General features: G+C 33.3%; 3 protein-coding genes across 5 annotated transcripts; 2 read left to right on the top strand and 1 right to left on the bottom strand.

The window, feature by feature from the left end:
• Window positions 1-16: 16 nt before the first annotated feature.
• On the top strand, window positions 17-3,356 carry LOC143450840 (acyl-coenzyme A thioesterase 9, mitochondrial-like). 2 transcript variants are annotated; one of them, XM_076951570.1, is made up of 9 exons: window positions 17-201; window positions 400-558; window positions 790-867; window positions 1,538-1,753; window positions 1,980-2,159; window positions 2,234-2,410; window positions 2,484-2,571; window positions 2,726-2,876; window positions 2,946-3,356. In XM_076951570.1, the coding sequence occupies exons 1-9, from the start codon at window positions 17-19 to the stop codon at window positions 3,002-3,004; spliced, it is 1,293 nt and encodes a 430-aa protein (XP_076807685.1). In that variant the 3' UTR covers window positions 3,005-3,356. The 2 variants fall into 2 exon arrangements, with proteins under 2 accessions (XP_076807685.1, XP_076807683.1); XM_076951568.1 differs by lacking the exon at window positions 790-867 and adding an exon at window positions 664-741.
• LOC143450842 (stress-associated endoplasmic reticulum protein 2-like) lies at window positions 3,295-4,483 on the bottom strand. Its single transcript, XM_076951572.1, has 3 exons — window positions 4,294-4,483; window positions 3,966-4,038; window positions 3,295-3,856 (listed from the first exon to the last, which is right to left on the bottom strand). Exons 1-3 carry the CDS (start codon window positions 4,375-4,377, stop codon window positions 3,816-3,818), a joined length of 198 nt encoding a protein of 65 aa, XP_076807687.1. The 5' UTR covers window positions 4,378-4,483; the 3' UTR covers window positions 3,295-3,815.
• Window positions 4,484-7,836: 3,353 nt separating this feature from the next.
• LOC143449576 (cysteine protease ATG4A-like) lies at window positions 7,837-15,065 on the top strand. 2 transcript variants are annotated; one of them, XM_076949830.1, is made up of 9 exons: window positions 7,837-8,683; window positions 11,185-11,314; window positions 11,520-11,662; window positions 12,073-12,250; window positions 12,575-12,654; window positions 12,771-12,994; window positions 13,191-13,328; window positions 13,981-14,133; window positions 14,216-15,065. In XM_076949830.1, the coding sequence occupies exons 1-9, from the start codon at window positions 8,617-8,619 to the stop codon at window positions 14,438-14,440; spliced, it is 1,338 nt and encodes a 445-aa protein (XP_076805945.1). In that variant the 5' UTR covers window positions 7,837-8,616; the 3' UTR covers window positions 14,441-15,065. The 2 variants fall into 2 exon arrangements, with proteins under 2 accessions (XP_076805945.1, XP_076805946.1); XM_076949831.1 differs by having other exon boundaries at window positions 7,843-8,683; window positions 11,191-11,314.
• The last annotated feature ends 398 nt before the right edge of the window (window positions 15,066-15,463 follow it).

Here is a 15,463-nt window from a genome sequence, read left to right as displayed (position 1 = left end):
AAATATTTTAAATAAGATGAGCATGGGTTGTAGTGTGTGTCATTTGTGTCGTGGTGTTGTTCGATGCTCGACATTGCAAAAGAAAACGATTCTGTTGTCATGTCAAACTAAACACATGACACAGCCTATGAGAAACATGATGTCTATTGTAGAAGTAAGAAAAGATCTGCAAAAAATCGTGGGACAGAGAGGCACTTTCAGGTTAGTTTTACCTCTTATTAGGTTAACTAGGATAATGTAGTTGCTTCTTGTTTCATTTACAGGTGATTATTTTCTGCAAACCATTTCTGCCAGAATTCTGAAACATTTTGTGTTATCATCACGCTTTAATATTGATGGAACAAATAGCAGTGTGGGATAAAGTTTTTATTTACGATTTGATTTTTAAACTGTTTCCAGTGATGACAAGCCCGATCGATCATCTTTACATTCTCATTTGGTTGACGACCAAACAAAACTGGCACCGCGTTTAATAAAAGACAGTCTACATTCTGCTGTCATTCCCCTTAGTGATAAATACTTCAGAGAAAAGTATATCAACGCATACAGAAATGTCAGGTATGAAAAAACGCTAAATACACAGTTAATAATAATGATTTTGATTCAAGATAACATTTATTAAATGACCGTCTTTGCTACAACGTGTTGTATTTTTGCTGTTAGATTTGGACAGTTATTAGAAAATTTGGATACGTTGGCTGTATCAATTGCTTATCACCACAATGCTCCTTTGGTAACTGAGTAAGTACTATGTGCTACTTTAACTAACTTTTTCCTTTGTAACTCCAGATTTGGTATCTTATTGGAAGATCTTGATCTTTTTGCGGGGCACGTCGCTTATAGGCATTGTGATCCAAGTGTAGTTGAGTAAGATTTTCTTTTGGCGATTTTGTGGTATTTACTTTTTGCTTCTTAGTTGCTGCTTTGTGGTATTTGGATTGTTTAATAGCTTCTGGATGTTTAAGTTGTGTTTGTATGTAAAAGAATGACTATATATCAGCTGCTAAAGTTGCATCTTTTGTTTTGGTTTAGTTTGCAGTTTTGACGGTTCAGACAGGTGGTGACAACAGGTGTGATGAGGAAGTATGGAAAACATTTATTTTAGATTATAGTGCTTATAAAATGGAATGTGTCAGAATTTTGAAGTGTGAACTAAGAGAAATAGCAAATGCTTGATTAAATGATGATAAAAGGCCCCTACAGCGGAATTTTCACTCCATAATGTTTTTGCAGAAAGTAAGACAGAACTATATTAAAGTTAAAAAAGGTAAACAAGGTTAGTGAAAAAGAGTATTTGTTGGCGTCAAAGCGTTGCTTGAGTTTTATAGCATAACTTGGTTAAGGAATTGCTGCATGGTTCCGTTGATTTTCTGTGCATCTCTATCTATTTTGAAGTCGAATATTCTGTAGTTTCAGGGTATTTCATGGTCACACTATTTGATTTACTCGAGATATTCCTTCATGAGCAATTCATTTTATTTAATTCAATATGTATAATAACTCAATATGTATTAACCTGAAAAAAAATAATTGCTAGCACTGGAATCAGCCCGCTTAGTATCGTCACTGCCATGGTAGATGAAGTCAATATTCGGCAGAGTGTAATTGATGCGACCCAGGACATCATTATGAGTGGTCATGTGAGTTGGAGCGGAAAATCCTCGCTCGAAATTACAATGTTGCTAAAACAGAGTGACATTCCAGTTCTTGATGCTCAATTTGTGATGGTGGCCAGAGACCCTGAAAGCAAAAAGTAAATGTGAATAGTGTAACGTTTATTGTGATATAATTTTAATAGGATTAAATGTATTAATGATATTTAGGTATATTCTTACTGAAGAAATCTTTGAACACAAAAACTCCTACAAACCAATGTTTTTACTCTATTAAAGATTTTAATTTGAACTTTTTTAAGTCTAGAAGACCTAGATTTGTAGACCAAAAAGTGTCATAAATGTCATATACAACATATTTTGTAGATCCGCAATAATTCATCCTCTCCAGCCTGTGACAGAAGAAGAAAAGAAGATGTTTGAAGCTGGAAATAGAAACAAAATTAGGAGACTTGAAGAAGCAAAAGAGTCTCTCTTTGAAACTTCACCTTCTGTAGAAGAGTCGCAGCTTGTTCATAAACTTTTCCAGGATACTCTTGATGCCAGGTTGGATCATTAATTAATTATTATCAGTGAGACAATATAACTCGGTTGATGCCATTAATGAAATATATGATTAGGTCAAAGTCCTTCCATACTCATGTTTTGCCGGAAGGCAGTGTCTGGTTGGAATCAACAAAGCTGAAAAATTGCATAGTTTGCTTCCCAGAACAACGCAACATCCATTATAAGATATTCGGTGGTTACCTAATGAGAAAAGGCTTCGAACTGGGATATGCAAATGCATGTGTCTTTAGGTATGACAATGGACTGAGAATAGCTTACCCTGGAAGTAAGCATTGAATAAACTACTTATTTACCTTCTTGCAGTAAGCGAGTACCAAGAGTGGTGGCCATGGATGACATCATCTTCCACTGTCCTGTTCCCGTAGGCTCAATTTTGCTGATGTCATCACAAGTACAGTATTACATTTTTCCTAGATTTTGAAATTTTCTTCTGTTGATAAAAGTTTTTAAACAACCACAAATAAGTTTTACGGTATTGTTCAAATAATCCTGTTGGTGGCGGCCAACAACCGCATGATGTCTAACTACCATATTATTTTACACAGATAAGCTACGTAGAGAAACAACATTTCACATGTCGTGTGCATGCTGAAGTAATGGACCCACGTACAGGGGAGAGCAGAACCTCAAATGTATTTCATTTGATGTTTGCTTGTGATGGGAATATACCCAACGTTATGCCCAAGACTTATGGAGGTATGTTAGGGTGGTTATGTTTGTTGTTAAATTAGTTTACACACAGTACTTGTAATACTGTTTCTACAGAATCGATGTTATACTTGGATGGACGACGTCGTCTCAGAAGAAGTAATACACTGTTATAGTTTTATTAATGGTTCATGATTTTTAGAATGCAATTTTTTCTCCAAAAATCACTAATATAGTTAAATGAAATGACAGAAATGTTTTTTTGCCTACATTACTTGAGATTTTTGTGTGAGCACTGTTTTGGATTGTTGTATTAACTTCACAGCATTTCATTAAATTCTTTACATATAAGAAATATTATAGTTTGTTGCTTGCTTTGTTCTTTAACCCTTCTTTGTCTTAATGCCTGTCGTATTTAAAATTTCTAATGTGTGCTATGTTTTACTTGCATTAATATTAGTCTATGTAAGCCTGCTAAAATTTTATTACATATCGTTGGAACACAAATAAAGTTCAATGAAACATTCAGCCAGTTTTGTTTATGAGCAAAATACCACAACAATGTTATTTATACCCTCCACAAGCATTTAAAATATGTTAACACTTATTTTGAAAATAGGTTTACGAAGAAAACAATATTAAAAATCTCGCTTGACAAGAATACCACACCAACCACTGAAAAGTTCTACAAGCAATTGCTCTTGTCTCTCCTAAGACTTGGGTTTAAAGTTCCATATTCCCCATACCCTATACAATTGTTACACCACATACTCCAAATACAAGATTAAATCTGATGAATTAAGATTTACGGGAAATGTAATTGTGCAAGAACCAACAGAGATAAACATCAATGAAAAATATGTTGAAAATTTCAGTGGTAATTTGTGGCTGCTTACAAGGATTGCTGAAAAAGAAAAATTGAACGATCAATATGACCGCATTAAAGTATATACAGTTTGCTGTAGAAAGTTGGTAAGAATAGGCTCTTCATCCGAACACACGGATATGCTGTATAATCTCGAAAAGTGCTGTATAAATACAAAAAAATTCAATCACTTAACACAAGCTTACAATGGAAATCAAATATTTGCTTGTAATATTTGTAATCAATTTTATTCAGGAATCAAATATTTGTACCTGATCCAATTACTACGAAAAGAAACAATGCTAACAGCCATGGGCCAACAGGAGATCCTTCTTCTTTTGGACTCTAAAAATACAGACGTTAAAGAAGTATGTAGAAGCATATATACCAGAAAAAAAATTTCGCTACTATGTTCAATGTACATATCAAATACAAATAAAAACTTGGGGCAAAGTGAACCGGGCTATAATTTGAATGACATAACGCAGTAAACCCTACACTACACTACGGTTCCAATTGTGAAGGTTGGTGCAACAGGTCTAAATATTGATATAAAAACACTTTGTTAACTGTGTACAAAATTTCGCCAACAATACTTACAAGACTTTTGGCAACGCTACCCCTTTGAGTAATATTTTTGCTGTGCTTTTCAGAAGCAATTCGCATTCTTTGTTTTGTAACCATTTTTATTTGAAATATTTGGTAAATATTGACAATTTAAAATAATTTTCTTAATCAGCAACCCTATGCTATGTATGGGTTTAAAAGTATTCTGTTAAAAGAATGTCATATTAACAAATAAGTACAGTATGCAAACGGACAAAAAATGTGCAGCATTTACATTCCATACTGTTCATGCAGTCAATCAATCATACATTATACTATACAGGTATCGACCTAAACATCTTTGTGAAGCGAGAAAATAGGCCTAGTCCTAAAAATATTATTTCACTCTAAGTACTTTATGCAATGGGTATCACTAAAAGTAGATTTTAGCTATTTAAACAAGCTTTAATGAAAACTAGTTTAGGTTAAACTGCTTTGTTTTTACATTAAGCTTGGTTAAGAAAAAGCTGTGAAAAATTGCTTTTGACGTACGATTTTTTTTACGGTGAAATAGGAACAGCCAAACAAAGGCTGTTACAAATTGAAACAGGTCTAGACGTTTACAGTTTCTGAGTAAAAACTGTAAAATTTCCTACCGTACATGCTTAAGTAACTTGCATAGAAACACGGACCTGGCCCTAATACGCTAAACTTTAAAGGTAAATGCCTATAAATCTTATTTTATATATAGTAGTGATCACCAAAATCGTAATAATTCTTATTTTTTACTCAAAGTTTCACACGACCACAATGAAAAACATTCCGTGGAACTAACACAGTTTGTCGAAAAACTAAATAGACCACTGAAATTACCCGTCACGTCACTCGCCACGTCCGCATCTTGCACTTTGTCTAATTCATGGAAAGGAAAACTACTTGATGACGTTACAATAGCGTGTTAAATCGTTATAGCGAAGGCGGCGAAGCGATAAGAGCGACGCATTTTATCAGTCAAAATGTACCTACTTTTAAGCTATGACAATGTCGGTCAAACAAATAGCACCAATGTTTGTGTTAGCTGTAACTGCAAGTAGACATTCTTCAGATTACAGCTATCTTAAAACCATTGCATTATGTAATTCTTACTGCACCATGGTTAATTTAAATCTTCATTAATCATGAAATAGAAAGTTACAAAAGAAAATTGCTAGACTGCTACAGCTGCTTTAAAGGTTGATTAAAACAAATCATTTTAAACGTTAGAACACTATTATTTAAACATTTTTTAATTTTTACTTTACTCTGTTGATTTTGTCAGTATTTTAGTTTTGCATGACGTCATCACATCAGCTGATTTCGCACGGATTAAAAAAGATACAATATTTATAAAAATTATAATGAGTAATGACTTTAAAATACGCCTTAAGTAACATTCAGCTAGCTAGCTAGCTAATAAAATTAAATGTTTTTATTAATCTCTTCTATTTATTTGTAACGCGCAGTAATAAGTATAGTTCTTCGTAAACGTTCGTCCAAAAATCTGTATTTAAATTAAACAACTCAAGAAAGGGCTTTGTTGTTTTTTGTGCTCCAATGGAGTTGAACGTAAAAAGTGTCAACAAAGTAACTTTAACATGCCGTGTAATCTATGGGACAAATAAATTTGAGGAACGACACTTCTTGGGCATTGGTTGTTGACTGCACCGTTAAACGCCAATAACTTGTACTACTGTAGTTTATCGGGCTGTCGGAAACCCAGTATCCTGGCAAGTGCCAAGAAAGAATTCAGTTTGTTAGATGGTCCACCTTTTTCATTTTATTGAAAGTATTGAGTCTTGCCTTCTACCAATCTGCAGAGAATGGCACATGCACACTCATCGGGCACTGGACTCTTTTTAGGTTCAAAATAGGGGTCTAGTATACACAGGCACCCATGGTTGTACATGTGTATACTACACTCGTAAAGTCTGTCTTTTATAAAAATTAAAACGGCCTTAAAAAATTAAAAGGAATTTTTTAGGCTAAACTACCGACCGGTACCTTGAGAAATAAAAATTATTTCATGCTCACCAACACAAGATTTTGCACACCACATGTACCCTTGCTGCACATCAGAGATTTTGGCTAAAATCGCCTTAATCCTGCAGACTGGCCTTTGAATAGGGATCAAAATTTCAACTATGTTTCATTGTATTTTAAATTTTGGTTTTGTTTTCTTCAACCCTTCATACAAAGTGGACTTTTATGTCCAAACTGGTGTCTGAAATGTAGCTTTTCATGATTATGTTTGTCTTGATTTGTGTCATTCATTGTATAATTTTTTAACTTCATTTTAACAGAAATCATTTTATTTATAAATCATCATTTCAACAGAAATCAAGCTGTTATATAAAACGCTTTTTAACTATAAAATTGGCCTGATTATAAAACAAACACAACTTCACGGTTTGCAATTGATCTTAGCTGATTGTGTATAATATTTGGTTAAATCCATAGCAACAGTTGAAACTACAAAAAGTTGCAAATACTTTGAATAAAAAATTATCACTTATATTTTCACAAATGTTTTCAGAAGGTAGCAAAAGACTATAGTTGGCAATATAATATATGATCTTTAAAGGTTCTCCCAGTTTACACTACACTAGCAAAATGCAGTAAATCAATATCTATTTAACTCAAACTGCATAAAACTGGAACTCTTCGTACAAACATTTTCAAGCAAAATCATAGTTCATGGATTTGAGAGACCGTATTTAAAGTTAAAAATTTTGTAACACTTGTACAAACTCTTACTGCAATAATTAGTAAATAGTACAGTTATGATTGATGAATTATGTTTTCACTTAGAGTATAGAATGCTTTTTGGATATTTGATCTACCACAAAAACGAAATAATATATAACTGCGAATTTTTCTGCGTAATTTTTATGCTTGAGCAATTTCAAAAAATAAGGTAAAACATTAAACTTTGAACTAACATAACCCAAGAACTGCTGAGTGGATTTCAAATGTGTTCATTGTGGTATATAGATTTTTCTCCAGGTTAAGACGTAAAGGTAAGTGAAATTTCTGAGAATTACTATTCCTCCTGTATCAGTTATGTCACAAAATGTTAATGTTTCTATAGTCAGTAGTAATGTTTTGTTTTTTCTGTTGGAGAACATTAGGCTAATTAGAGGATGTGGAAACTTGAAAAGACATAAATTACTGCATATATGTGTTACTTTTTTGTCAGTCTTTGTAGTGATGGATCTCAAAATGCAACGATTTTTAACAAAAATTTAAATATTGAACCTTACAAAATAAAGTAAAGCATTATAACTTGGGGAGAGTTGAAATTGTGTTTTTATACCAAATTGTGCAAACAATAACGACAAGTACAGAGAGCTTCATATTTTATTGAATAGTGACATGTTTCAGACCTTCCATTGGTCCTTCATTCTAACTTTCTGTAATTTAGTGTTGCACTGTAAATTGTTGTACTTTAGTTTGTAGATGTATATTCAATTTGCGACAAACTTTTTTTAGTCGGCTGTGCTGTACAGAGCAGTATGGTACACAGGTTATCCTGATTTAATTTGACAAATTTTAACAATTTATGTATCGAATTTAAAATATTTTTGAAAAATAGATATGGTATCCAGTCTGCCAATACTGGATTAAAATGACCAATTAACTAATTAGCAGGGATTATCTTTAACTTTTAGAGTTGATGTCTACTGGCATCCAAGATCATAAAAACTGGGTGCCCCTGGAAAACCTTGGAAGCCCATTTTTATGAAACTGTGGGATTATGAACTTTGAACAATGGGCTTGAATACAGTTAATAACATTTAACTCTTTGCCTGACATCTCAAAACTGATAATGCAAACATGCTGCATACAACTTCCAACTGTGGGCAACCCACAGTGATAACCATTAACAATGGCAACCCCCAGACAGCCATTATGTGCCATTGTTTTTCATGGCACTACATGTCATGAGTGAAAGGTTTTTAGTGTGACTACAAAAATTGTAGTCACTTTAAAAACTTCTTTTTAATGTATTTTATTCCCTTCCTCTAATGTAACATTGTAGAGTATATCATTGGATAATAATTAATTAATCAACTACTGATTTACTGACTATTTTAGATAGTCTTTATTTGTTCTTGATTTGAAAATCAGATATCTATATCAAGCTCCTATACAAAAATCATACAGAAAGACCAGTCTGATTCACAAATTCTTGTTCAATAAAGGTATACGATTCCAACAAAGTAAGCATGTTGTAGCATTTAACTATACCTAATAGTGAATGGGGATGCTTGCCATCTTGTGACAACTTATTTCATCGTAATTCACTTGAAAGTGAATGATTCTGTGACTGGGCTTGGCATGGCATTTGCCTACGGCTATTTTAACAATATTCCACGAGGAGACATGGAACGGGACACAAGTATGGGTGAGTGGATTTGCTCTGCATGGCTTTTGTTTTGGTTTTAGTTTTCATTTTTTGGCTTAATACAGCTTGGGGGTGAGTTGGAAATAAATTATTCTTGTTGTACCAAAGTGTTGCATTACCAATTAATAGAATGAATGCAGCAATATTTACTATACAATATATTCACTAAATTAATGTTTCTTTAAATTTTAATAAATTTAAGTCCCTTGCTAGATTATAATGGTATCATTTGTTAACATCATCAGAATCCAGTGGTGGATTTAGACTCCAAGGGTGTTGCCTCAGTGAATTGACCTTGTTTTTATTATCATGCTATTGTCTCTCTCTCAGCACCATTGATAATAATTAATTTTAATTAAGAAAAAAGGCAAGAAATGCGAGAAAAAGGCCTTCATTGTTATGTTATCTTGACCTGAATAGACTGAATCTATAGACAATAACAGCAGACAAATCCGATTGGCATGATATCAACCAGACAATAACACAACTTCGACCAACAGACAAAGGAATGTCCTTTGATTAGTTATTGCACAATTATTAGACTTTGCAACTTCTTTGATTGATTTGGCACCTTTAAGCTCCCATTCAAAACATGCAAGGGTGGGAATGTGTTTGCTCTTTGTCTGTGCAATCTGTCCAATTGTGCATCTAGTTAAGATTATTTGAAACAAGGATAGGACCTCATCATATACCAAGCGTTTAGACTTTAGAGAATGACTATTTCACTGAAAGTAGGTCACACAGCTCATAGTTAAAGATATGTGGTTAAGTTAGGATAATTGGTTAGCAAAAACTTGATTTTAATTATTTAGTTAATTGAATTAAATTGAAATTAGATTTGGACTGGAAGAAAGATTTAGGTTGGGTTTAAGTTACCATGTTATAACATTAACGTTAGCTTCACAAGAAACTGTGAAAAAGACCTTTGAATGCACAATTTTTTTCCGGTAAAAAAGTAGCAGCCAAGCAATCAATATAACTTTTGCGCAATGATGAAATTAAAACATACTGCCACACGTCTAAATTAAATGCAAACAAAATGGAAAGTTGATAAAACAACTCATGTAGTTTTTCACACCAAATTAAGGGAATGTTAGTATGTTAAAACCATTAATTTAAGAACTCACTTAAAAGCAAAGTTTTAGCAACAGCAGGTTATTCGAAAAATAAATTTTATAACTTTCAAAGTAGCAATCATTTTATTTGCAGATATTACGAGTTATGCTTAGCTTTTATCAATGCGATATGGGATGTCATTGTAAAATTTTCTGTTTTGTACTCCTTTACTCTCAACTCTTTTTTGAAAGTTAAAACAGAGGTTTTATCTGATTTAGATTTAGTTTAATACCAGTTGACTATCATCAACTTTTAACATGATCTTCTGATCTTTCTTCTAAATCCTCATCATCTATTTTAACAACGATTTGTGTGACTTTACTGACCTACTTACGGTAACTTTATTCATTTAAAATGGAAAGTTGGTGTTAATACAAGTGCATAAAACATCAAGCAAGACTGTAAAGTAAATATACTGGCCAACGAAAATTTTAAAACTGTTTAGTGATTGAAGCAACTATTTATTGCCTCAAAGTTGCTGCAAACTTGCAACGTTTTCCTGTGCATTGATTGAGATTTATTGTGACGCCGCAATAAAATCGACGTGCGTTACAATCAGCTTTGGATTTAAGAATGGTTAAAGCTTTAAAATCGATTTATATTAAATCAAGCGTAGATACTAAGTAACTATTAAGTTTATTCTACTACACGCATAGTAGTATTTTTTAGTTTCAGCAAATAAGTTGGTGAAGTTACCGGGCTTATACGATAAGCTTGTTGTTAGTTTAAAAGTAAGCTATAGTCTAGATGTGGAGACAGGCACCTTAACAAATACAATTCCATCGCCTAACCTTTCACTTAAGCTACATATACGATACTTTTATACTAAGTTCGGTTGAACTTAATGTTGTTTGTCACTTTAGCACGATGGCTTGTCAAATCAAAAACCACTACGGTGCGACTTTGATGTTGTAATTATCGATACTTTCAAAACGTCACAATATGTGAAAAATTAACAATTAAGCTTTTACTTGACGTAAAACATATGAAAAACGTCTCGGTCGGTATGCACTAACTTATTATTCTTCTTACATATTAAGTGCACCTGTATTAGTTTTAGCACTTGCCCCATACTTACAATTACGTCAATAATCATGTGTGGTTGGAAAAATCGCATGATATAGTAATTGTTTTTAGTTTGGAAAATCCCCAACATTTAATCGGCCGTCACTCGTCAAGAAACACTCGTCAAGAATTTTTTAGATCCGCCTTTGAAAGAATCACACATGTTATGCATTATGATGTTAAACCTTTTCAACCATTAACTTTGAAAAGAGATGATAGCAAAATTCCAAAATTTGTTAGCTCTGTATATAAACTGTATAATGTATATTTCTGCATTTGTTGTGCTAATTGCAACATCTTTGCATTTTTCTTCGGTTGAGTTTTAGCCTGTTTGACTTATGAAAATATGGTTTTGAGAGAAGAAATGTGGAGGAACAAAGAAACTGTAACTGTACTTGGTCAAAAATTTAAACTACCAGTAGAAAGGGAGAAGTTTCTGCATTTTGTTAGGTAATTTATTGTTTACATATACTGTATTATTAATATACATGTCTGTTGTTATTTGACATCTGATCTTGATATCAGGGTTATTAATCGTGTTTTGTATGTTTTTGTACCATTGCATTTTGATACTACTTGCTTGGTGAAATGAAGTTTAAAAAATAAAAATTGCTAAAATATTCTGTAAACTGTAAATTCTTATTTTTTTCTATAGATCAAAAATATGGTGTACCTATCGCAAAGGGTTTAGTCCCATCGGTGGCACTGGTCCAACATCTGACACTGGTTGGGGTTGTATGTTGCGATGTGGGCAGATGATGCTAGCTCAGGCTCTTTCTGTTTTATCATTAACTGAAGGTATTATCTATATATGTGTTATAATTATAAATGCAAATTCATGCATTTTCCTTGTATGTAAATCGCACCCGTAACGCCAGCTCAAAAAATGGTACAGAATGTTTTGAACAGATTTCGATCAATATCTAGTAGCCCTATCGTGGCTACATCAAACATCATATATTAGTCACACTCTTCCGTATTAGTCGCACCTTATGCATTTTGTTAAATATTTGTTGCAAAATATGCGACTTACACAATATCAAGTATGGAATTTTTTCACGTTTTTTTGAATTAGCAAACAAATAACATACTACGTAAATGTCAATACACCACTAAAAGCTAATACAATTCTTTTGTATTTAGGTTTCATTCTCAAAAAATTTCTTAAAGTTAGACTAACTTTTTAAAATAATTTTTGGTACTTGTAGATTGGCAATGGTCTCCTTCTCTTGACAAACAGCCTGCTCCCTACAGAAGAATCTTGACACAACTTTCTGACATTAGAACAAGTTGCTATTCCATTCATCAAATTGCCCAGATGGGTGTACCAGAGGGAAAAGAAGTTGGGCAATGGTTTGGTCCAAACACAATTGCCCAAGTTTTGAGGTTAGTCTTAGTTAGTCGTATTCCTTTCTTTTATACATTTGACTGAGTTATAACTTACAGCATACTATACTGTATTACATTAAATTTTAATGATGAAGCATAATCAGATGTCATGGACAAATGTGTTGTCATTAAAAGTATTTTGTATATTTGATAGTTTTCTAACAACTGCCGTCAGTTTCTATTTTGCTTCAAAATTTGTACTAAGCTGTTAAGTTATGAAGTGGAATTGTGTACTGTATACAGTTAAATTACGACAAATGCTGTGAATGGTATTTTCACTTTCAGGCTAAAGGTATTACTAATCATATCATTTAAAATCAGGAAACTTTCTCAGTTTGATCAAGAGCATGTTTTAGCATTTCATGTGGCCATGGATAATACTGTGTCTATTGAAGACATTGGTAAGTAGTCTTTTTGCCAAAATAATTTTTTTTGTGGTCTATTACAATTTCTGATATGAATTATGAAGGTAGCATTTGTGACAACTATGAACCACATATTCTTTTGTTGCTTGCAGAAAAAGTGTGCTCTCAACCTATTAAAAGTCCTGCATCAGGACAAAGTGCTTGTTCATCTCGTACAAATTCTACCAGTGAACTACGTCAATCATCATCTTGTAGTACTACACCGCATGTAGTTCACAGTGAAAAAATCAACACTTTTTGGAAACCGTTATTTTTGATAATACCCCTGCGACTGGGGCTTTCAGACATTAATCCTGTTTATTTTAAACATTTAAAGGTAACATAAAATCCATAAAAATTAATCAACATTTTTTTATGGCTTATGTATAAAATTTTTGTGTAGCATTTCTCTATGTGGATAAAATATGCACAGTAGTGTGCCCACTTATTTTATTTCTTTTGTGTTCTTTTGCATAACTGCTAAAAGGACATTGGTGCCCCGCTGCAGATACAATTTTCCATGCGTTTTGCAGGAAATTTTGCAATGGGAAGAATCAGTTGGAGTTATCGGCGGAAAGCCAAATCATGCATATTACTTCGTGGGTTGCAGTTGCAATGATTCACTGGTATATCTTGATCCTCACACAACGCAACTCTACATAAAATTTCCAGTAAGACTCTACCTATTAGTATGTAAAGTATAAAGTTTGTGCATTTTGTGTATTGCGCCTGTAATCCAGCAGTTATTTTCTAAGATTGTTATGATACACAACCAAATTTTGTCTATTTACCGTTGTCTATATTAGATCGCTTTTCTCTGTGTTTAACGTATGAAAGCATTTATTGTTTTTTGGTGTAAGCAAGGTGATTATTTTCTTGTAAAGGTCGGTAAAAAATCACTAGTTTTTGTCTTGGGTTCTGCTCTGACAACATGTTTTCTTTTCTAAAACAAAGTGTCCACTGGTCATGTATTTTTCATATGGTAGAACCATTTTTTATTAATTAAATTAGTTTAAGTTTCATCTTTAATTAGTTAAAAATCCAACTGAGATTGTCTTAAATATGGTAAATTTATATCAGGGCTGTTGATGTCTTAACCATAGCATATTCTGGTTTGGCTTCACAATATACTTTACTTATCTATTAATGCACCTGGAATATTTATACACAAACTGCATGTCATGCACAAGGCTTCAACTGTACATTCAGCTTCAAATCGTGAAAAAAATTATTCCGTTATTTTTTCCATGTTTTCAAGCAATGATCCTTATTTTAACAATAATGGGTTATTCTGGATTCATTTTCAAGTCTATGTTTGACCAGGATGTCGATTCAAAGGACCTATTTGATGACGCAACATATCACTGTGATTGTCCAGGTCGGATGCTCGTATCTCAGTTGGACCCATCCTTAGCACTGGGCTTCGTCTGTTCGACGAGGCAACAATTTGAAAGCTTTTGTAATCGTATCAAAACGGTAATTTAAATTTTTTTTATGATCAAATTTTGCCATAAACATTTTTCTTGTTTGTAGATTAAAAAATATCGTTTTTACGCAGTTTAAAAAGTCTCCTACGTCGCTACCCTTGTTCGAAGTGGTGAACGCGTTTCCCAAATGCAACCTGAAAGAGTCGCAAGTGGTCACTTTGAAATCGCACAATCGACAGAAAAAGAAACAAGTGAAAAGCGAAGGCAAATTTCAAGAAGATGACGTTTGTATAGCTCTCGACTCTGATGAAAGTTTAAACTCGGATGAAGATTTTGAAATTCTCGATTTTGACTGACAGCATTAGATGACTAAGTTCTCGACTAATTTTTATTCATTGGTTTTCAGTTGAAACAGTCCATCTTCTTTTGAAGCAAGCGTACCCATTACCCAACTCAGAATTATTCCCTTACGCCATGTTTTTATTTGTTACTGCATACAGTAGTAGGCTTTTATAAACAGTAGGCCATTCCGCAGATATCGATGCATTGGTCGTAATCAAATATTGCACATATAATTACTAGGACGTCTTATGGAAAGGTAGGGATTAAATTCACAAAAACTATAATTAGTGCCATAATCTTGCAAACGAGTTAATTAGGATGTCGACTTAGCACCATACAGCTACATGCCTCCTATAAATTTGTGGTCTGTCTTACTTCTATTCGCTGCTTTACTGTGGTTATGCAAAGCACTATATTTAGTGGTCAACGCAATCTGCTAAGACATGTTAGCCTGGATTTCTCGTAGTTGTAAACCGTCGCCATGCAAATGCAATTTGTTGTCTGTTTTCGCTATTCAGCGATTTCGTGTTTGCCTGCATATCAGATGTATAGCTGTTTGCGTCAGTGTCACACTACCGCGGTTTCAAAAATTAACATTTTTTTGTGTTTTTATATTGTATAATACATAAACTCATTGAGTTGCATGATTGATTTTTTCCCAATTTAATATTGTTGGTTTAAATTTAAAAGAACACATCAGAGCTTTTAAAACAACAGTATAAAGGCAAGTCACATCAAAGACCAGAAAAAATTTGATGACAAAAGTGTTTTAAATTCAGGCAATGGAAACAATGAACCTGTTTTCCGTTTCGTTCCGTATTATCTTGTTTTTTTTCTCGAGCGGTACTAGTGTCAATTTTTTGTAGGTGATATTATCCGTAAGCTGGCGCTCAAGCACAGTCGGCAGAAGTGAGATAATTCATTGCAGTTGCGCTGTTTAGTCTGTCGCGTCAGCGTCACACTCCTGTAGTTAGTCATTCGGCGCGGATTTCAAGACACCTGAGAGAGCTTAGCGTGCTTGACAACAGTTTTATTCT

This window comes from Clavelina lepadiformis, chromosome 3 (genome assembly GCF_947623445.1).
Source record: "Clavelina lepadiformis chromosome 3, kaClaLepa1.1, whole genome shotgun sequence".
Lineage (NCBI taxonomy): Eukaryota > Metazoa > Chordata > Ascidiacea > Aplousobranchia > Clavelinidae > Clavelina > Clavelina lepadiformis.
Note: the sequence above shows the minus strand (reverse complement) of the source record. Positions and strands in the feature narration are given on the sequence as shown.

Excerpts from the sequence above, each read along its gene's own strand:
- LOC143450840 (XM_076951570.1), top strand. The coding sequence starts at position 17 with ATGAGCATGGGTTGTAGTGTGTGTCATTTGTGTCGTGGTGTTGTTCGA. Across the intron at positions 2,160-2,233 it reads CAGGATACTCTTGATGCCAG|GTCAAAGTCCTTCCATACTC; the intron begins GTTGGATCATTA and ends ATATATGATTAG. Across the intron at positions 2,572-2,725 it reads TTTTGCTGATGTCATCACAA|ATAAGCTACGTAGAGAAACA; the intron begins GTACAGTATTAC and ends TATTTTACACAG.
- LOC143450842 (XM_076951572.1), bottom strand. The coding sequence starts at position 4,377 with ATGGTTACAAAACAAAGAATGCGAATTGCTTCTGAAAAGCACAGCAAA. Across the intron at positions 4,039-4,293 it reads GTAGCGTTGCCAAAAGTCTT|AGTCCAAAAGAAGAAGGATC; the intron begins GTAAGTATTGTT and ends CTGTATTTTTAG. Across the intron at positions 3,857-3,965 it reads TTTCGTAGTAATTGGATCAG|CACTTTTCGAGATTATACAG; the intron begins GTACAAATATTT and ends GTATTTATACAG.
- LOC143449576 (XM_076949830.1), top strand. The coding sequence starts at position 8,617 with ATGGCATTTGCCTACGGCTATTTTAACAATATTCCACGAGGAGACATG. Across the intron at positions 11,315-11,519 it reads AAGTTTCTGCATTTTGTTAG|ATCAAAAATATGGTGTACCT; the intron begins GTAATTTATTGT and ends TTTTTTCTATAG. Across the intron at positions 13,329-13,980 it reads AACTCTACATAAAATTTCCA|GATGTCGATTCAAAGGACCT; the intron begins GTAAGACTCTAC and ends ATGTTTGACCAG.